The sequence below is a fragment of the Rana temporaria genome, chromosome 3 (genome assembly GCF_905171775.1).
Source record: "Rana temporaria chromosome 3, aRanTem1.1, whole genome shotgun sequence".
NCBI lineage: Eukaryota > Metazoa > Chordata > Amphibia > Anura > Ranidae > Rana > Rana temporaria.
In genome coordinates, this window is record NC_053491.1 from 432,247,949 (window position 1) to 432,269,792 (window position 21,844).

General features: G+C 45.2%; 1 protein-coding gene and 2 non-coding genes across 3 annotated transcripts in view; all 3 read right to left on the reverse strand.

The window, feature by feature from the left end:
- Nucleotides 1-21,844, reverse strand: part of COLGALT1 (collagen beta(1-O)galactosyltransferase 1) — a 91,623-nt gene that overhangs the window by 51,923 nt on the left and 17,856 nt on the right. The window contains exon 3 of the mRNA XM_040346349.1: nt 16,693-16,810. Coding sequence (XP_040202283.1) covers nt 16,693-16,810 — 118 coding nt within the window. The remainder of the gene's footprint in view (nt 1-16,692; nt 16,811-21,844) is intronic.
- On the reverse strand, nt 18,575-18,647 carry TRNAK-CUU. Its single transcript has one exon. It is a non-coding gene; the product is annotated as a tRNA-Lys (tRNA).
- TRNAK-CUU lies at nt 21,710-21,782 on the reverse strand. The gene has a single exon. It is a non-coding gene; the product is annotated as a tRNA-Lys (tRNA).

A 21,844-nucleotide genomic window follows, 5' to 3' on the forward strand; every position in this document is an offset into this window, starting at 1 on the left:
GGCACCTTTCAGGGGGGAACAGATACCTGTCTAATACAGGTATTTGTTCCCACTTCCGGGCATAGATAACTGTGGATATTTGCGTCACGTCCGGAGCTTCCTCCGTCCCCACCCTGCTGTCTTCTGGGAGACACACAGGTCCCAGAATACAGCGACTCGGGAATGCGCAGTAGGGAACCAGGAAGTGAAGCTGCAAGGACGTTGCGGGTGCCCTGGACAGGTAAGTGTCCATATTTTAAAAGTCAGCAGCTGCAGTATTTGTACCTCAGGATTATGACCAGTTTTTAACCTTAAAGCGGGAGTTCACCCATACATTTTTTTTTACCCTTAGATGGATGCTCATTTTGTCTAGGGGAATCGGCTAGTTGTTTTAAAATCGAAGCAGTACTTACCGTTTTAGAGAGCGATCTTCTCCGCCGCTTCCGGGTATGGTCTTCGAGAGCGGGCGTTCCTATTTTGATTGACAGTCTTCCGACAGGCTTCCGATGATCGCATACATCTCGTCACGAGTAGCCGAAAGAAGCCGAACGTCGGTGCTGCTCTACACTGCGCCTGCGCACCGACGTTCGGCTACTTTCGGAAAATCGTGACGCGATGGATGCGACCGTTGGAAGCCTGTCGGAAGACTGTCAATCAAAATAGGAACGCCCAGTCCCGCAGCCCATACCCGGAAGCGGCGGAGAAGATCGCTCTCTACAACAGTAAGTACAGCTTTGATTTAAAAAAAGCTAGCCAATTCCCCTAGACAAAATGAGCATTAATCTAAGGGTAAAAATTGCTATTTCCGGGTGAACCTCCACTTTAAGCCTCATACACAGGCACGTTTTTTTTTGCCGAGAAAACCGTGCGTGTGTACGAGGCTTTCAGGTTTGTCACGAAAACTGCCCAGAATCTAGACGAGGAAAATAGAGAACCTGCTTTCTATTTTCTCGACGCGAGATTCTCGGCAGTGTTTTCCTGCCGAGAAACCAGAGCGTGTGTATACTTGCCTCTCCATGGAAACCCGCGCATGGTCGAAATGACTTTGACGCATGCGCAGTAGCTTCCAGGGCACAGGTAGGGTGAAGCAAGATGGCGGCGGCATCGAATGTGACGAGCGCATGCTCATCGTAGTCGATGACGTCACCGTGTTCGTGCCATTCAAAAGAATGGCGGTTCTTTTGAATGGTGTGTGTGTACACTCGGCCGGCCAGAGAATCTTGCCAGGAATCTTGTCAGGTAAAATAACGTTTTTTTTTTTCTGGCGAGAATCCGGGCCGTGTATACAGGGCTATAGATCCGATCCCCAAGGTCAATATAAATGATCCTAAATGAAATGATTCAAAATGATGGCTTACTTTTTGATTTATAGGTGCTTTTCTATGTTGAGACTAAAGATGCACCAATATATCGGCAGCCGAAAATAGGGCTATCAGAGTTTTGACGATAGAAAAAGATAGGTGCCGATAATGGCTGCCGAAGGCTATGAGACGAAAATAATGTCGATAATGACTGAAAATAAATTCATGATATTAATTCAAAAGTCAAATATAATAATACAATTATATATAAGAAATATAAATACAGGCAGTCCCCCGGTTACAAACAAGATAGGGTCTATAGATTTGTTCATCAGTTGAATATATGAATGTACATCGGAATAGGTACATTATTTAAGTGCAAAGCCAGCCAAAAAAGTTTTTACGTTTTTCGGATATCATAGGGAAGGGACAACACCCCTGTAAGGTTCATTTTGCTGTCTGTGCTCCTGTACAGAAGATTTGAAATCACTTTCTGTCCCTGTAACAATCGGATTATGAAAATGTTGGGTTGTGTTGGAAATAAGGATTGGTGGTAAATCTTCAGGCTGGGTTCACACATGTCCGGTTGTGGATTGCAGTCCAATGCATTTGTGTTCATCGTTTCAGGACCAAATTTTTCCCAGAATTCGCTTCTGAACCGGACAAAAAACACACAGTACCCTTTTCAAAACCGCACCGCGGCTGCCTCGGACATGTTTGAACCGGCTCCACGGAGAGCCGGTCACATTCACATGTCATGTGAATTGTATGCAGTCCAAAACGCATCCAATTCGCATATATGTGAACCCAGCCTTTGTGGAGACACTTTTTTCCCTATGATAACTATTACAGGAGTGAACTTCCTGTCCTAGGGGGAGATTTTCTCTCACTTCCTGTTGCCCTCCGTTTGCAAGTATGCGTTGTATGAAGCAGCTGTGAAAAATAAATAAAAAAGTCCAGTGTGTTTAAAGGTTAAGTGCTCCCTAGCACTAAAATCTCTACATCTACAGACATCAATGATCCAACACAGGGCTCGACAAATCCCGGGCGCCAGGTCGACTAGAAATGGTGTCCTGGCGACTTGGCTTGAAAGGTGGGCAAGGTGGCTTTTGTGAGCTGGCGCCATCTGGTGGTGAGCCGTTGGTATTACAAGTTAAGCATTACAAGTTAAACAGCAATTCTAATGTAATTTTTCACTGCCATCTTCTTCCCTCTATATTTTTTTATCCTAACACCCTAGAGAATAAAATGGCGATTGTTGCAATACTTTCTGTCATGCCGTATTTGCGCAGCGGTCTTACAAGCGCACTTTTTTGGGAAAAAAATACACTTTTTTAAATTAAAAAAATAAGACAGTAAAGTTATCCCCATTTTTTTTAATATTATGAAAGATAATGTTACGCCGAGTAAATTCATACCCAACATGTCACGCTTCAAAATTGCGTCCGCTCGTGGAATGGCGACAAACTTTTACCCTTTAAAATCTTTATAGGCGACGTTTAAAAAAATCTACAGGTTGCATGTTTTGAGTTACAGAGGAGGACTCACGTATGTGTTCGCTTCTGCGCGCAAGCTCGTCGGGACGGGGTGCGTTTTCTGGCTCCTAACTTTTTAGCTGGCTCCTAGATTCCAAGCAAATTTGTCAAACCCTGATCTAACACTAACCTAGCTAACCCTGTAAAGAAGAAATGAGTATACATACCTTTTTTGAAGCCGATCCCACGCTGAGCTATCAGCTGCAGCTTCTCTGTGTGGGGGTGTGCAGAGGATACCTTTGACAACAGAAGCCCCATAGCAACTCTATAGGTGACGTCACTTCCCATTCATTTCACAGCCGTTGTCGGCTGTGTCCTCTGCAGAGCTTGAGACTGGACTGGATCGGCTTCAAAAAAGGTATGTATATGGATTTCTTATTTACAGGGCTAGATAGGCAAGTCTAATACTGTCACTTTATGTGATGAAAAAAAACGACGTTTTTAAAAACTTCGTTAAAAATGACCGTGTGTGGGGAAAACGTTGTTTTAGGTCTTCTGAAAAACGTCAAAATTCAATTTTTTGTGTCTTTTTTCAAAACGTCATTTTTGTGTCATAAAAAAATCACCGTGTGTAGCTAAAATGATGTTTAAAACAACGTTTTTAAACCCGCGCATGCTCAGAAGCAAGGTATGAAGCGAGCTTCAATGGAAAAAGAGTGCTGAACGTAACCGCGCTTTGCTAGAGCATTTTGAAAAAACGATGGTGTGTAGGCAACGTAGTTTTTTAAAATTGAAGTTTCAAAAACGTTGTTTTGTTTCATGATATAAAACGTTGTTTTATTACATCACAAAAAACGACCGTCTGTACGCAGCATTAAATTGTGAATGTCTGTAGATGTAGCGATTTTTGTGTTATACCATGTACACACGATCGGATTTCTGATGGAATAAAATCTGATGGATTTTTCCGTCGGAAATCCGATGAAGACGACTTTCATCAGTCTTGCATTCACACTATCAGACTAAATTCCGACCGCGCCAAAACACAGTGACGTAAAGCACTACGACGAGCCTAAAAAAATGAAGTTTAATGCTTCCGAGCATGCGTCGACTTGATTCTGAGCATGCGTGGATTTTCCTCTGATGGAGTTCCACACAGACGAATTTCCTATCGTTTTTTTATCCATAGGAAACATGTAAAACAGGTTCTATTTTTTTTTTACACAGATGGAAAAAAAAAAAAACGATGGGGCCCACACACGATCAGTTTGTCCGATGGACTGTTTTCATCGGACAAACCGATTGTGTGTACACGGCTTTAGGGTGGACTTAAGCCTCGGTCTGGTTATTCCTACAGACCAATGCAAGGCAACTATGCTGCATATTGAAGCCAACAGCCTCAGTGCCACCACCGTCACTAATCGACACCCTTGGTCTGGCTTTACTTGTTTTTAGGGAGCCAAAAGCAACAAAAATGTCTTTACTGTACTTTTTTGGCAGCCAAAATCATATAAAAAGTAACATGCCAAGTTCAGAAATGTGCAGCAACCAGCCATCCTTCATTACTTTTACTGCTCTATGCTGATACAAGGTGAAAGGTTACTTCTTGGTACTGCTTAGAGGATATTGGCCAAAACCTGGCCATAACTTAGCTAATATTTTGCAGACATAAGACCGCATAAATCATTGGATTGTTTTTTCTGCATTCTTATTTCTACATATATAGTGCAGCACTACTGTGTCCTTAAATCTTATATATTTATTTAGAATAAATCCTTAATCCTCCGCAAAAATATATAAAAAGGTCTCATAAAATCCATATAAACACAAGTCCAGAAAACGTGTCTATTGCCCCACTGTGTTCTTCCATCCTCACACTGCTAACACCCAAAAGTGCACACCGCCACCAGCTGAAAAACCTGCTCATCTCAAGACTCCAGTGATAAACTCCACAACGATCCTCTTGCTCCACTCCTGGGATTCAGCTCAGCGTCACGTCTCCTAAGTTCAGCAGGCAACATGAAATCACAAATACAGGCTACATAGTGCTCTCCGTTTTTCAAGTTTTTTGAGAACTTTTGACATTTTTTTTATTTAGATTTTTGTTGCCTATTAACCTCTTGACCACTGGGCACTTAAACCCCCTTCCTAACCAGACCAATTTTCAGCTTTCGGTGCTCTTACAATTGGAATGACAATTACTCAGTCATACAACATTGTGCCCATCTGAATTTTTTGTCCTTTTTTCCCCACAAATAGAGCTTTCTTTTGGTGGTATTTGATCGCCTCTGGGTTTTTTATTTTTTGCGCTAAAAAAGAAAAAACACTGACAATTCTGTAAAAAAAAAAAAAAAAAAAAAAAAAATCTTGCTTCTGTCATATTAGCGGGTATTGCATCATATCTCTGTCATATGACGGAGCGATCACGTGGTAAACCGCCGCTATCAGCGGCGATTTACCGCGATCTGTGATGCGCCGGGTCTTCTAGACCCGGCGCTCACAGATGATTCCGGGAGCGCGCCCCAGGTGGCGCGCGAGTGAAGGATTCTGGGAGGACGTCCTCCCGGAATAACTCCACCGCGCTGTAGACGTCTTTTGTCTATGGCGCGGTGGGGAAAAGGTTAAAAGCTGTAAGGCAAAGGCATAATGAGCTAGTATGCACCGCATACTAGCTCATTAGGAAATACTTACCTTAGAACGAAGCTCCCACAGGGCCGCCCGGTCACCGCTGTTGGGAGGTATGAAACAGTCCTCATCCTATTCCTACTATTATAAAACTCAATACCTGTGTGACTGTAGATGCCACTGTAGGACTGGGAATTGGTCTAAGCTACAATATATACAATTAGTTCCCAGGTAATAACTACACAGCAATGCTGAACAGGATGGAGATTGTGAGTCAGATAATGGCAGACTTCATCAGAAAGGTATTTAGTGAGATGACAGATTCTGGTAACGTGAATGAAGGTATATTTTGGCAACCCACATATTACCACAACCCAATATTACAATCTCAAAAGCGGCACTTCAGCCAACACAACACTGCCTACATATACATGGTCTTCCTGGGGGGGGGGGGGGGGCTCAGGCCATTAGGCTACATTTACAAGAGTGATTAGCAAACTGCAATTTTTACAAGAATCTGCAGATTACTGAAGCTAGAACGGGTGTGTTCGAATATCTGCAGCCTCTCAGATCACACAAAACAATGATGGGCTGGTGGCAGCCGCAGCTATTCGTGACTGTTCACCTAGCCGGCAATTATCTGCAATGATCATGGCTGGACACACTGGAGGGGGGAAGATTTACTAAAACTTGTGCACACAGAATCTGGTGCAGTTTTGCATAGTAACCAATCAGCTTCTGAGTTTTATTGTTAACGCTTAATTGAACAAGCTGAAGTTAGAAACCGATTGTTTACTATGCAGAGCAGCACTGCTGCTCTGTTCCAGTTTTAGTAAATCTCCCTCCACTTTGTCACAACCAGGGCAGGTAATCGCTGGCTGTGTGAACAGTCACAAATAGCTGCCACCACCAATCAGCCTGTCATTGATTTGTATGGGCTGAGCAGATTTCTGGACCTACTCTGAAACTCCATTTAGATCAGTGACTATATACCAGGGTTTGACAAATTTGCTTGGAATCTAGGTGCCAGCTAAAAAAGTTAGGAGCCAGAAAACGCACCCCGTCCCGACGAGCTTGCGCGCAGAAGCTAACACATACGTGAGCAGCGCCCGCATATGTAAACGGTGTTCAAACCACACATGTGAGGTATTGCCGCGATTGGTAGAGCGAGAGCAATAATTCTATCCCTAGACCTCCTCTAACTCAAAACATGCAACCTGTAGATTTTTTTAAACGTTGCCTATGAAGATTTTAAAGGGTAAAAAGTTTGTCGGCATTCCACGAGCGGACGCAATTTTGAAGCGTGACATGTTGGGTATGAATTTACTCTGCGTAACATTATCTTTTATAATATTAAAAAAAAAATGGGGATAACTTTACTGTCGTCTTATTTTTTAATTAAAAAAAGTGTAATTTTTTCCCAAAAAAGTGCGCTTGCAAGACCGCTGCGCAAATACGGCGTGACAGAAAGTATTGCAACGATCGCCATTTTATTCTCTAGGGTGTTAGGATAAAAATATATATATATATATATATAATGTTTGGGGGTTCTAATTAGAGGGAAGAAGATGGCAGTGAAAATAGTGAAAAATTGTTGTAATACCAACGGCCACCACCAGATAGCGCCAGCTCACACATCTGGTGGTAATAACTTGTAATACCAACGGCTCACCACCAGATGGTGCCAGCTCACAAAAGTCGCCAGGACACTATTTCTAGTCGCCCTGGCGACCAGGATTTGTCGAGCCCTGCTATATACATTGCAATAGAAATCTCCCAGAGGAACCTTCTAAGATGCTCTAACCCCAATTGGTTTCAGTCAAAATCATATGAGCAAATCACTTCTTAGACCCCTTGCAGCAGCTAACAGAGCAGCATCCAATGAGATTAATGTAGATCACCACATTTGTTCAGAAGCTCCTTTCAGCTTTATCTTGAGATGTAAACCAATGAACTGTGAGTGGCTCCTAAAAATGACCAGGCATACACGAGAAGCTCACATGTCATTGGGTTTATTCTACCAGGCACAGCACACTTAGTAACTGCATGAAAAGTGCATCTTCCAAGGATCCGACACAACAAAGCACACTCGAAATTTCTGGGCTAGTCTGGGAAGCATTTATTGACGTGGCTTTTTGTTTTCAATGATGCAGAGAGCAAACTACCCTGTTATTAGTGTGGACTATATTTTTCATGACATTGTTCATGAAACCTTCTATCTATTTACCGCAGTCATGATCCCATACTTTTTAATGATCACTGTAGCTCATGGCTAGAGAATTTATGGATATAAACCACTTGTGGTCAGGTGGAAACCCTACTAGTCAGGTACATATTGTTAAAACTTCCAGTTGAACTTCGGTCTTCCGGACACTGGGGGGGGGGGGTGAATGAGCAAACTGCTGCAGGTAAGAAGTGTAGGTACAAGGGAGTAGACATCTTTAAGGCCCCTTTCACACTGGGGCGGGAGGTGTGGTGGCGGTATAGCGCCGCTATACCGTTGGAATTGCCGCGGTATTCGGCCGCTAGTGGTGCGGTTGTAACCCCCGCTAACGGACGAAAAAGGGTTAATACCGCCAGCAATTCGCCGCGGTGTCCCATTGTTTTCAATTGGAAAGAGGCGGTGGAGGAGCGCTAAACACAACCCTCCTCTCACTACTCCAAAGATGCTGCTGCTTTTGGAGCGGTCCCGCCAGCGCATCGCATTAGTGTGAAAGCACTCGGGCTTTCACACCGAGACTGCAGGGCAGGAGTTTTTCAGACCGTATTTAGGCACGATTTAAAAAAAAATCCTCAGTGTGAAAGGGGTCTAACAGCATCCCAAACCTTCCTGTCATGGCAGAAAGCCAGGTTGCTCTTATAGGAAAAGCTCTTGACGAAGGATGAGCTCCGGTGTGTTCGCAGTCCACGTGCAGAGCCCGCCAGGAAGTCTGCACGGCGCTGCGCTAACCACAGGCAGGGAGACATTTCCCGATCTCTGCAGCCGAACATCAGGAAATGTCTCCCTGCCTGTGATGGCGCAGCGCGGTGCCGACTTCCTGGCGGGCTCTGCACGCGGACTGTGCGAACACGCCGGAGCTCATCCTTACTCTTGACACTTCCAATCCCATTGGAACCTCACTTTAAATGACAGGTTCACTAGACAATAGAAATATGCAAGAGGCAGGAAAATGCAGGCAAAGCTGTAACTTAAACTGTAATTCCAGCTTTCAGCCCTCCCCCCCCCCCCCCACTTCTAACACCTATGCTAACTAAACTGTGTAAGAAAGATGTATATACTTGTGCAGGCCAGCTAAGTTCCTCCCCCCCAAACTAGCATTAATGTCTTTATGGACCTTGCTTTGTGTATTGGTGTGCAGTCATGTTGGAACAGGAAGGGCCATCCCCAAACTGTTCCCACAAGGTTAGGAGCAGGAAATTGTCAAAAATGTCTTGGTGGTATGCCGACACCTTAAGAGTTCCCTTTACTGGAACTAAGGGGCCAAGCCCAACCCCGGAAAAAACAACCCCACACCATAATCCCCCCCCACCAAATGACTTGGACCAGTGCACAAAGCAAGGTCAATAAAGACGTGGATGAGCGAGTTTGGGGTGGAGGAACATCGTTGACTTTGAACCAGGGGTCTCCAAACTTTCCAAGCAAGGGGCCAGTTTTTTGTCCTTCAGACGTTAGGGGGCCCGGACTGTGGCCAGCAGCAGAGAAAATTTCCCTGGCAACAGTGGGCATAAACATCTCCATAATTGGTATTAGTGGGAGCAATGGTGCTCCATCGATGGCATCATTAGAAGGAATCTTGCCCCCATTGTTGGGGTGAGTGGGAGAAATGCCCCATCCTTGGTGTCAGTTGGCAGAGAAGTGTCTCATATCAGTGGGGGGGAATGGTGCCCCAAGGGCCAGATAAAGGCAAGCAAAGGGCCACATCCGGCCCCAGGGCCGCAGTTTGGAGATCACTGGTCTAAACTAGTGGTTTTCAAACTTTACTCCTTTGTTTGCCTTTATCCAGCTCTTCTCTGACACCAATGATGGGGCACCATTCCTTCCACTGACACCAATGACAGGGTACTATACCTCCCACTGACAAAGAAGCAATATCCCTCAAACTGACACCCCACGGGCACCAATTCCCCCCCCCCCCCCACTGACACAAACCATTAGGGCAATATTCCTCACACTGACACCAACCATGGGGCAGTATTCTTCCTACCAATGATGGGGCACTAAACCTTCCACAGACACTGATGGGGCACCATCCTTCCCACACTGACGGGGTACTATTCCTTCAATGGACACCATTTTATACTCCCTCTTGCCACTGTTTGAAGGGTAGTAAAACGGTCCTTTGGTTAGAAAAATTGGATGGTTTAAAGATTTTTTTTTTTTTAATATACGGAAGGACAGCCCTGCCAAGTTTCCTTTTTTGCAACAGGGTTCTATGGTAGGGCATAGATTTATTTTATTTTGCAAATTCTTCATCTCAAATTGTACAACCTTTTAATTCGTACTTTTTGTCAAAATAAGTTGTGGGGAAAAAAAACATTAGACCCCTTTCACACTATGCCGCCCATAGCATCGGCGGTAAAACACCGCTATTTTTACCGCCGACGCTATGGGCGGATTTGCGGCGCATTTCGGCCGATAGCGGGGCGCATTTCCCCCCCCCCGCTAGCGGCCGAGAAAGGGTTAAAACGCATTGCGGGCGGTATAGCTGCGCTGTCCCATTGATTTCAATGGGCAGCAGCGGAGGAGGAGTGGTAAACACACCGCTCTTTCTCCGCTCCAAAGATGCGGCTAGCAGGACTTTTTTTTACCGTCCTGCTAGCGCACCGCTCCAGTGTGAAAGCCACTCAGGCTTTCACACTGGAGTGAATGGGGACAGATTTTTAAGGGCGTATTGCACGCACTATTTTTAACGCTATAGCGCCTGCAATGCGCTCCAGTGTGAAAGGGGTCTTAAAGCATACCATGATATTCCTTTTGAAATCCCAACAGTAGTTGTGAATGGAGGCCGCCCCCTGGAGGTTTTTTATTGCTCCCACTTTCATGTCATAGCTCTCTAGCAATCCTTTTTGTGATATCTCAGACTTAAGATAAGACTTAACAAGGAAGGGGATTTTTTTTACAGTTATCACAGCTGCTATCTAGGGATTACATGAGAGTGATAAAGGGCTCACAAGAGTCACCAAGCACAGGTTTGCAAGATGGGACAGCAAGAGGAATAGCATGGTTGACTTTAAAGGGAACAAAAGACTAATGATTCAGCAGTAGGGGTGCAACGGATCGTGCCCGATCCGCGATCCGAACGGGTCGACCTGTTCGGATCGGCACAGTATGCGATCCGCGGAACGCACCGCCGCCGTGGCCTTAGGAAAGACCGCGGCTTCGGCCTAGCTCCGGAGCGGTCGGCCATCTTGGTACACTCGGCGGCGGTGCGCGCTGACGTCATCACCCCTCCCTCTGCTCATGGATTTTTTCTATTCTGCAAGTGCGCTGACTCTGCATGCAACCCGAGTACTGTGAGACGGATTGAGTACATCAGTACAGTGAGTTGGCTAATGGCTTAATAGCCATTAGCCAACTCACTGTACTGATGTACTCTGTCTAGTAAAAACAGTAACACTGTAATTGCCATTTTTGCCACTGTAATAAGTCATAGCCAACAATGCCCCCACACTAGTAAACAGTAACACTGTGTGTATAGCCATTTTTCCCCAATGTAATCAGTGAGAAAAATGGCTATACACAGTGTTACTGCAATGTTGGCTATGACTATTATTACAGCGGCAAAAATGGCAATTACAGTGTTACTGTTTTACTAGTGTGGGGGCAATGTTGGCTATGGCTATTAATAATAGCCATAGCCAACATTGCCCCCACACTAGTAAAACAGTAACACTGCAATTGCCATTTTTCCCACTGTAATGTTCCCAAAAATTGTCCTATGTGTCCGCCATAATATAACCGTCACGAAAAAAAAAAAAAAAAAAAAATATTTTGTTTGTCTTGTGTTTTTTTTTTTTTTTTTTTTTACTGATCCGAAAATGATCCGATCCGTGACTCCTGATCCGAGGATCGATCCGATCCATGAGTTTTTTGATCCGTTGCACCCCTACTTTGAGTGGTGATATCTAAATGATGCCTGAAGCTACCGGCATCATTCAGATATCTATTTAGAGCCGACGATTCCCTGCATCGAAGAACAATCATAGCGGCTGTTCAGCCCCTTGATCGTTCTTACAGGCAGCAGGATGGGACATACTCCACTCATCCTCCACCCCCCCTGACGCGTCTTCCGGCTCGCCCGTATGACCGGCGATAGGGAGAAGGAATCGATCCATGCCGGAAGTTTATCATAGAGAATCCCCAGACGGCTCTATGATCTTTCAAAGGCCAGGCGTGATATTATGGCGTTTGAAAAATGACTGCGCAAATACTGTGGAAGATAAAAAGGTGCAGCGACCACCATTTTTATTCCCTAGGTCAGTGATGGTAAACCTTGGCAACCCAGAGGTTTTGAAACTACATTTCCCATGATGCTCAGCTACACTGCAGAATGCATGAGTATCATGGGAAATGTAATTCCAAAACATCTGGGGTGCCAAGGTTTACCATCACTGCCCTAGGGTCTCTGCTAAAAAAAACCACATATATAATGTTATGGGGTTCTGAGTAATTTTCTAGCAAAAAAAATTAAGATTTTTACATGTAGGAGTGAAGTCTCAGAATTGGCATGGGTAGCAATTGGTAATAAAGGGGTTGTAAAGGTAAATTTTTTTTCCTAAATAGCTTCCTTTACCTTAGTGCAGTCCTCCTTCACTTACCTCATCCTTCCATTTTGCTTTTAAATGTCCTTATTTCTTCTGAGAAATCCTCACTTCCTGTTCTTCTGTCTGTAACTCCACACAGTAATGCGAGGCTTTCTCCCTGGTGTGGAGTGTCGTGCTCGCCCCCTCCCTTGGACTATATATATATATATTTTTTACTGGTTGCTATAATAAATATCCCAATTTTTTTTTTTTTTTTTTTATATTTTTTTTTCAGTTAAGGCCGATACGTATTTTGACGTATTTTTGTAAAAAAAATCAACTGGTTTGCGCAAAAGTTATAGCGCCTACAAAATGGGGAACAGAATTATGATTTTTTTTATTATTTTTTTTTTTACTAGTAATGGCAGCGATTTTATTGGGACTGCGATATTGCGGCGGACGTATCGGACACTTTCAACACAAATTTGGGACCATTCACATTTATACAGCGATCGGTGCTATAAAAATGCACTAATTACTGTATAAATGTGACTGGCAGTGAAGGGGTTAACACTAGGGGGTGAGGAAGGGGTTAAATGTGTATCCTGGGTGTGTTCTAACTGTGTGGGGGGAGGGGGGTGACTGGGGGAGGTGACCGATGCTGTGTCTCTATGTACAAGGGACACAGATCGGTCTCCACGTCCCTGCTGTGTTCCCGACGATCGCGTGTACCCGGCGGACATCGCGGCCGCCAAGTACACGCATCGGCTCTTCAGCGATGTGCCGGGACAGTGTTTACCCGCTGCGCGCCCCCCAGAGGCGCACGCGGGTAATGCACTTTAAAAGACGTCCAAAGACGTCCACTTGGCACTTGACAGCCATGCTGTTGACGTCTTTTGTCAATAGCGCGGGTCTCAAGTGGTTAAAAGCAAAATGGAAGGATGAGGTAAGTGAAGGAGGACTGCACTAAGGTAAAGGAAGCTATTTAGAGGAAAAAAAAAATTGTACCTTTACAACCCCTTTATTAAGGCTAGTAAGGTGTGAGCTAAAATTGCACTTTAAGTGACAAAACTTTGCCTCTCATAACTGGCAAGATTTGGTCTTGGGGGGGAAATTGCTGCAGATATGTACACCTGATGCTGCCTACTAGTGCTGCAACTAACGATTATGTGCATTATCGATTAGTTGACCGATTATTGTTTCGATTAATCGGTTAATAAACTTAGAAATTAGCATTTTTACATACCGTATATACTCGAATATAAGCCAAGTTTTTCAGCACTTTTTTTGTGCTGAAAATGCCCCCCTCTGCTTATACTCGAGTTACCTTTTTGCACCTAATCTCCTGGACTTTGGGGACCTGGTACCGGCCGGTACATGTAGCCCCACTCTTCCTCTACAAGTGTGCAAAGTTTGGGGACCTACGGCTGGGGAGCACTGATTTTTCAAAGCCGAGCACCCCTTCCATAGACTTCCATGTTAAACGGTCATTTCTCCAGTGAATTTGGGGACCTGGTACCAACCGGTCGTAGGTCCCCTGGACCCAGAACTTAGCACACATGTAGCCCCACTATTCCTGTACAAGTGTGCAATGGGGGAGCTACGGCCGGGGAGCACCGATTTTTCAAAGCCGGGCACCCCTTCCATAGACTCTCATGTTAAACGTCAGTCAAGTCATGAGCAAAGTGAGGCATGGGCACAGTGAGGCATGCACATGAACAACCTAGACATACTCGAGTCAATAGGTTTTCCCAGATTTTTGTGGTAAAATTAGGTGCATCGGCTTATATTTGGGTCGGCTTATACTCGAGTATATACAGTATTATTGCCGCAAAAACGCATTACATGCTTTTCTGCAGCTTCTCCATTGAAGTATATTGAACCAAAATAGCACCGTTTTGCTTTAAAAAAAAGTCCTTGCCCTTTCCAAATACACAGCAGCTGAAAAAATCATGGATGTGAACGTGTCCCATAGGAAGCCATGTAAATGCATTGTAGTGTGTTTCTGCAAAAAGCACCAGAAAACAGAGGTGTGACCCCGGCCTGAGATGTTTAGTAACATAATGGGGTTGAAAAAAAAAATCAGTACAAAAAGAGCAAATAATCGCTACTGTAAGGGGTTCATTTTTTTACCGTGGGACAGTGAAAGTAATATTTACAGTAGCGATTTGCTTTTTTTTGTAACAAAGGGCCAATTTTCTTCTTTTTTTTTTTTAACCCTTTTATGTTACTGGCCGATTAATCGATTATGAAAATGGTAATCAATTAATTTCATTAGGGTTGTCCCGATACTAGTATCGGTATCGGGACCGATACTGAGCATTTGCACAAGTACTTGTACTCGCGCAAATGCTCCCGATGCTTCGCCGAGAGGAGACTAAGGGGGCGGAGAGCAGAGCAGTCCTCGGGTATGTATAACATGCCACTGTAGAAGAACTGCTGCCACAGATCACCCGTCCCAGGATTGGATGGGTGATCTGTCTATCAAAGTGCCCCGACAAGGGGGAGGGGCTATGACGACGCGCGGCGGGGAACACACAGCTATTCAAATGAAAGCTGTTATGTTCCCTGAGCGCCGAACAACTAGACGGCGGGGGAGACCTACACAAAGCCGATATTGGGAGACACAACAGTGCTTTTGGGGGTATACATGGCTGCATTATGGGGGGGGAGACATGGCTGCATTTGGGGGGGAGACATGGCTGCGTTTTGGGGGGGAGAGAGACATGGCTGCGTTTTGGGGGGGGGGGGGGGGAGAGACATGGCTGCGTTTTGGGGGGAGAGAGACATGGCTGCGTTTTGGGGGGGAGAGACATGGCTGCGTTTTGGGGGGGAGAGACATGACTGCGTTGGGGGGGGGGAAGACATGGCTGCGTTGGGGGGGGGGGGACATGGCTGCGTTGGGTGGGGGTGACGAGACATGGCTGCATTTGGGGGGGGAGAGACATGGCTGCATTTGGGGGGGGAGAGACATGGCTGCATTTGGGGGGGGAGAGACATGGCTGCATTTGGGGGGGGAGAGACATGGCTGCATTTGGGGGGGGAGAGACATGGCTGCATTTGGGGGGGGAGAGACATGGCTGCATTTGGGGGGGGGAGAGACATGGCTGCATTTGGGGGGGGAGAGACATGGCTGCGTTTGGGGGGGAGAGACATGGCTGCGTTTGGGGGGGAGAGACATGGCTGCGTTTGGGGGGGGGGGGGGGAGGGGGAAGACATGGCTGCGTTGGGGGGGGGGGGGGAGACATGGCTGCGTTTGGGGGGGGTGACGAAGACATGGCTGCGTTTAGGGGGGGGGGAGACATGGCTGCGTTTGGGGGGGGGGGAAGACATGGCTGCGTTTGGGGGGGGGGGGGGGGGAGACATGGCTGCGTTTGGGGGGGGGGGGAGACATGGCTGCATTTGGGGGGGGGAGACATGGCTGCGTTTTAAAAAAGTATCGGTAATCGTATCGGCGAGTACATGAAAAAAAAGTATCGGTACTTGTACTCGGTCCTAAAAAAGTGGTATCGGGACAACCCTAAATTTCATAATTGATTAGTTGTCGATTAATTGATTAGTTGTTTCGGCCCTAGTGCCTACACTTCATCCCAGTGAGTCTCCAATCCTAAAACTGCACCAACAACTTCCCCATGAACTTTACAGTAATATACATGGGCCATTGCACACGTCTCTTACAAAAACCGAGCTCCTAGTTCCTCTCCAGAGACACGGAGCCCAGGAAGGCTCTTGTATGAGTGACTGTTACATACCATAGAGACACGGAGCCCAGGAAGGCTCTTGTATGAGGGACTGTCACATACCATAGAGACACAGAGCCCAGGAAGGCTCTTGTATGAGTGACTGTCACATACCATAGAGACACAGAGCCCAGGAAGGCTCTTGTATGAGTGACTGTCACATACCATAGAGACACAGAGCCCAGGAAGGCTCTTGTATGAGTGACTGTCACATACCATAGAGACACGGAGCCCAGGAAGGCTCTTGTATGAGTGACTGTCTCAGACCATAGAGACACAGAGCCCAGGAAGGCTCTTGTATAAGTGACTGTCACATACCATAGAGACACAGAGCCCAGGAAGGCTCTTGTATAAGTGACTGTCACATACCATAGAGATACTGAGCCCAGGAAGGCTCTTGTATGAGTGACTGTCACATACCATAGAGACACGGAGCCCAGGAAGGCTCTTGTATGAGTGACTGTCACATACCATAGAGACACAGAGCCCAGGAAGGCTCTTGTATGAGTGACTGTCACATACCATAGAGACACAGAGCCCAGGAAGGCTCTTGTATGAGTGACTGTCACATACCATAGAGACACAGAGCCCAGGAAGGCTCTTGTATAAGTGACTGTCACATACCATGGAGACACAGAGCCCAGGAAGGCTCTTGTATGAGTGACTGTCTCATACCATAGAGACACGGAGCCCAGGAAGGCTCTTGTATGAGTGACTGTCACATACCATAGAGACACAGAGCCCAGGAAGGCTCTTGTATGAGTGACTGTCACATACCATAGAGACACGGAGCCCAGAAAGGCTCTTGCATAAGTGACGGTCACATACCATGATGTAGTCAGCCCACATTTCCCGCGCTGAGTTTAGAGCCGCCTGGCGAAGCTTCATGACATATTCGTAGCGAGAGTGAGACCAGTGCTTGGGACCTTCCTCGTCCTGAAACCACCTGAGGAGACAAAATGATTGGTGGAACCGTCAGATCCCTCACGGGAGATGCACTATATGGAAAAGAGGCATAGCAGTGCAAGGGTTAATATTTAAGAAAATGCTGAGCAAAGGTATTTCCTAAGACAAGAGGATGTGTGTGTTGTGTCACGCTGAATACATGCTGTGTGTGCATGGCAAAAGAGGAACAAAACCCAGGGGGATTAGGCATAACTCCATGCTCCTTCGTACTTGGAGGGGATTTCTCAGCGACAGCTGAATCCTGTGTTTGCTCAGGAGAGAGTTTGGCCAGGACAGCTGCATGGGGATTATCTACATAACTTTGATGGCGAGACAAAAGAAAGACATCGCATTACTGTAATAGGCGGGCAAATTGCATGTACATACCATACAGGGTAAAAAGGAAGACGAAGCGCCTCTCCTGAATGTCTATATAGCGGCAATTTCATAACAAGCACAAGGATGGAGAGGGCAAAGGCAGACATAAAGCCGATCACAGGAACAAAAAAACGTTATTAGCTAGATTCAGATAGACTGGCATATCTTTGAGGCGGCGTAGCGTATCGCATATACGCTACGCCGTAAGTCAGAGAGGCAAGTGCTGTATTCACAAAGCACTTGCCTCCTAAGTTACGGCGGCGTAGCGTAAATGGGCCAGCCTAAGTGCGCCTAATTCAAATGTGGAACAGGGGGGCGTGTTTTATGTAAATGACTAGTGACCCGACGTGATTGACGTTTTTAACGAATGGTGCATTGCTCCAAAGTACACGGCAAGGACGTATTGGTTTCGACGTGAACGTAAATTACGTCCATGTCCCATTCACGGATGACTTACGCAAAACAACGTAAAAATTTCAAATTTGGACGCGGGAACGACGGCCATACTTAACATTGGCTAGGCCAGCTATTTGTTCGACTAACTTTACTCCGGAAAAAGCCTTACGTAAACTACGTAAAAAAAATGCGCCGGGCGCACGAACGTTTCTGAATCGGCATATCTAGCTCATTTGCATATTCTACGCCAAACTTAACGAAAGTGCCACCTAGCGGCCAGCGCAAATATGCACCCTAAGATACCACGGCATAGGAGACTTACACCGCTCGTATCTTAGCCTAATTTAAGCGTATCTGGTTTCCAGAATACGCTTAAATTTACGACAGCGTAGATTCAGAGTTACGACGGCGTATCTACTAATACGCTGGCGTAACCATCTGAATCTAGCTATATATCTCAAGAGTCAGAAAGCATACAAATCCACTGTGTGCACCAAGTGCCTTTTCACACCCAGATATTACTTTGTAAATGTAACACCATCGTTGTGCTTGTACAAAGCCTAGCAAGCTTGGAAACTAGACCATGTTGTGTCTGGAAATGACTTCAACCTTTGATAAGTAGAACTTCAGATCAGAGGAGTCCACTTAAAGCTTAGAAGCCCTTTCACGTTTTTATATTCGCATTTCATTGCCGTTTGACTATTATCACCAGGACTGAAAGTGAGAGAAAAAAGCTAAAATTGTAAAAATGGAACCAGAATGTGTGTCCTCATCGGAGGGTTTCCCCGTTCTTCAGCTCTGTGACCCAATCGCGGGACACCGGCAGGATCACAGGACCGGGTCGCGAGCGTGGTGCCGGCGGACTCGCGACCCACGGCTGGGCTTCTTAAAGGGGACGTACCTGTACATCCATATGCCCAGTCGTGACATTCTGCTGCCGACGTATTTAGTCGTGCGGTGGTCCTTAACTGGTTAAACGACAAAAGCTACTCGCCCAACGTGGGGCTCGAACCCACGACCCTGAGATTAAGAGTCTCATGCTCTACCGACTGAGCTAGCCGGGCTGTTACACAAATACCTGCAGGTCTAAATGGAAGGTTCCTTCAGAGTGCATGGACCAGGTCTTTTTACAAAAGAGGCCGTTCTGGTCTCCCGGGGAGCTCCTGGGGCGTCCCTTTTAAATTGAAATGGTTTTCACAGCATGATCGCAGAGCAGTCTTTGAACTGCACACAATACTTGCCGTGTCAAGTCCCAATATACACGGTACATAGAGCATTCCTTTTTCACTTTTTGTCTATATATTTACTATAGTAGTTTCTTCTGTATACTTTGTAACACAAGCAATCTTTTTATGACCTTCAGTCCTACACCTTATTTTTGATTATTTGTCGCAGCGCAAATTTTCTTTTCGATAAGGTTCGTTTTGGGGAGAGGACTGTTGGAAGTCCTTTAGGGGAATTTAAAATTAAAGGGGTTGTAAAAGGTAAAAAAAAAAAAAAAAAATCCTAAATAGCTTCCTTTACCTTAGTGCATAAATATCTCTATGAAGTGGTAAATATAAATAACCAACTATATGGTTAGGGAGCAAAATCTGTAAACAACTCTGAGAATAACTGACAGAAGAGATTTTCTGTATATACTATTATGCTGCGTACACACAACCGTTTTTAATGTCATGGAAAAAAAAAAGTTTTTCGACGCGATTCTTGTCAAGCCTGCCTTGCCTACACACGATCGTGATAAAAAAAAGCTTGCGCAAAGCGCGGTGACGTACAACACGTACGACGGCACTATAAAGGGGAAGTTCCATTCGAAATGGCGCCCCCCGTTGGGCTGATTATGCAAATTTCCCTTCTCATAACTTTTTTCTGAGCATGCGCGTTTCCCCCCCGTCGTTAAAGCATACACACGACCATTTTTCATGACGACGTGAAAAACGTAGAGAGAAAAATATAGAGCATGCTCTAAATTTTTAATGGCCATTTTTCTCGTCGAGAAAAATGCTCTGGAGCCTACACACACGACCGTTTTTAATGACCAATTTAAAAATTAGCATTTTTCTCGTCATGAAAAACGGTCTTGTATATGTGGCATTAGAGGGTTAATCTGGTAAATTTCATCAGATATCATTATTACAAATAATGGAAAACTTCTTGGTCAAAGGAATTCTCAGACAGTGGATGTGGTTTTCGTTCAGAAATGACATTCATTTTAAAAACTGTGGGCCAGATTCATGTAGAACTGCGGCGGCGTAACGTATCGTAGATACGTTACACCGCCGCAAGTTTTCATCGCAAGTGCCTGATTCACCAAGCACTTGCGATGAAAACTACGCCGGCGGCCTCCGGCGCAAGGCGGGCCAATTTAAATGCCATTTAAATTAGGCGCGCTCCCGCGCCGGACCTACTCGCATGCTCAATTTTGCAATTCTTGTTGTGCTTTGCGCGCCGTGACGTCATTTTTTCGAACGTCGACGCGCGTAGCGTACTTCCGTATTCCCGGACGTGTTCCGCAAACGACGTTAAATTTAAAATTTTGACGCGGGAACGATGGCCATACTTTATACAGCAATACGATTGCTGTGTAGAGTTAGGGCAGGTGAAATAACGACGGGAAACTTGACTACGGACGACGTAGCGAACGCGAAAATCCGTTGTTGATCCGTCGTAACTGCTAATTTGCATACCCGACGCTGGAATACGACGCAAACTCCCCCCATCGGCGGCCGCGGTACTGCATCCTAAGATCCGACAGTGTAAAACAATTACACCTGTCGGATCTTAGGGCTAGCAATGCGTAACTGATTCTATGAATCAGTCGCATAGTTAGAAACAGGAGATACGACGGCAAATCAGGAGATACGCCGTCGTATCTCTTTTGTGAATCTGGCCCTGAATGTTAAAACAAGTGAAAATTTCAAACCACATTCTTTCATTCAGCGAATGTAAAGATTTTTCGCATTAATATTCTCATCTGAAAATTGATCCGTGTGGCCAGTGCAAGTCTCAGTACACACCTATGCAGTTTGCTTTTGATCTGTTTCTGCTGTGCGTTTTGCTGTGCGTTTTGCACATATGATTTTGCTGTGATTTTTGCCCAATTTGTTGTTGGGCAGATTAAAAAACATAAATTGCTGCAAAAACTCATTACATGTTTTTCTGCAGCTTCTCCATTGAAGTATATAGAACCGAAAAAAGCACAGTTTGCGTTGAAAAAGTCCTTGACCCTTTCCAAATACGCACCAGCTGAAAAAAAAGCGTAGATGTGAACGCGTCCCATAGGAAACCATGGAAAATGAACTGTACTGCGTTTCTGCAAAAAGCACCAAAAAATGCATAGGTGTGAACCAGGGCTAAAACTTTAAGTAACATAATGGGGTTACAAAAACAAAAATGAGCCCTTTATTGTCCAAACAGAGCAAATAATCGCTACTGTAATGCCGCGTACACACGATCGGAATTACCGACAAGAAAAGTTCGATGTGAGCTTTTGGTCAGAAATTCCGACCGTGTGTAGGCCCCATCAGACTTTTTCTGTCGGAATTTTCGACAGCAAAAATTTGAGAGCTGGTTCTCAAATTTTCCGACGGGAAAAGTTCTTGTCGGAAATTCCGATCGTCTGTATGCAATTCTGACGTGCAAAAAAAAAAAACACGCATGCTCGGAATCAATTCGATGCATGCTCGGGATCATTGAACTTCATTTTTCTCGGCTCGTTGTAGTGTTGTACATCACCGCGTTCTTGACCGTCGGAATTTTGTGTGACCGTGTGTATGCAACACAAGTTTGAGACAAAATTTCGGCGAAAAAAAATCCACGGTTTTCTTGTAGGAATTTCCGATCGTGTGTACGCGGTATAAGAGATTCATTTTTTTTTCACTGTGGAACAGGGAAAGTAATATTTACAGTTGTGATTATTTGCTCTTTTTGTACTATATAAAAGGGCCAAATATTTTTTTTTTTAACCCCATTATGTTATTGGCCGAATAATTTCATAATTGATAGTTTCAGCCCTAATAATATACCATTTAGTGCAGACCCAGAGAGTAGTTGGGAGGCCCTGATTTTATTGTATCAGATGTTATTTTTAAAATTTAATAACATGTTTTAAATGATAAAAAACACTCGCCCAACGTGGGGCTCGAACCCACGACCCTGAGATTAAGAGTCTCATGCTCTACCGACTGAGCTAGCCGGGCACTTGTTGTGTAATGGTTTCTTTTGGTGTGGCCAGCCCGGGTCTTTGGACAAAATAAAAGAC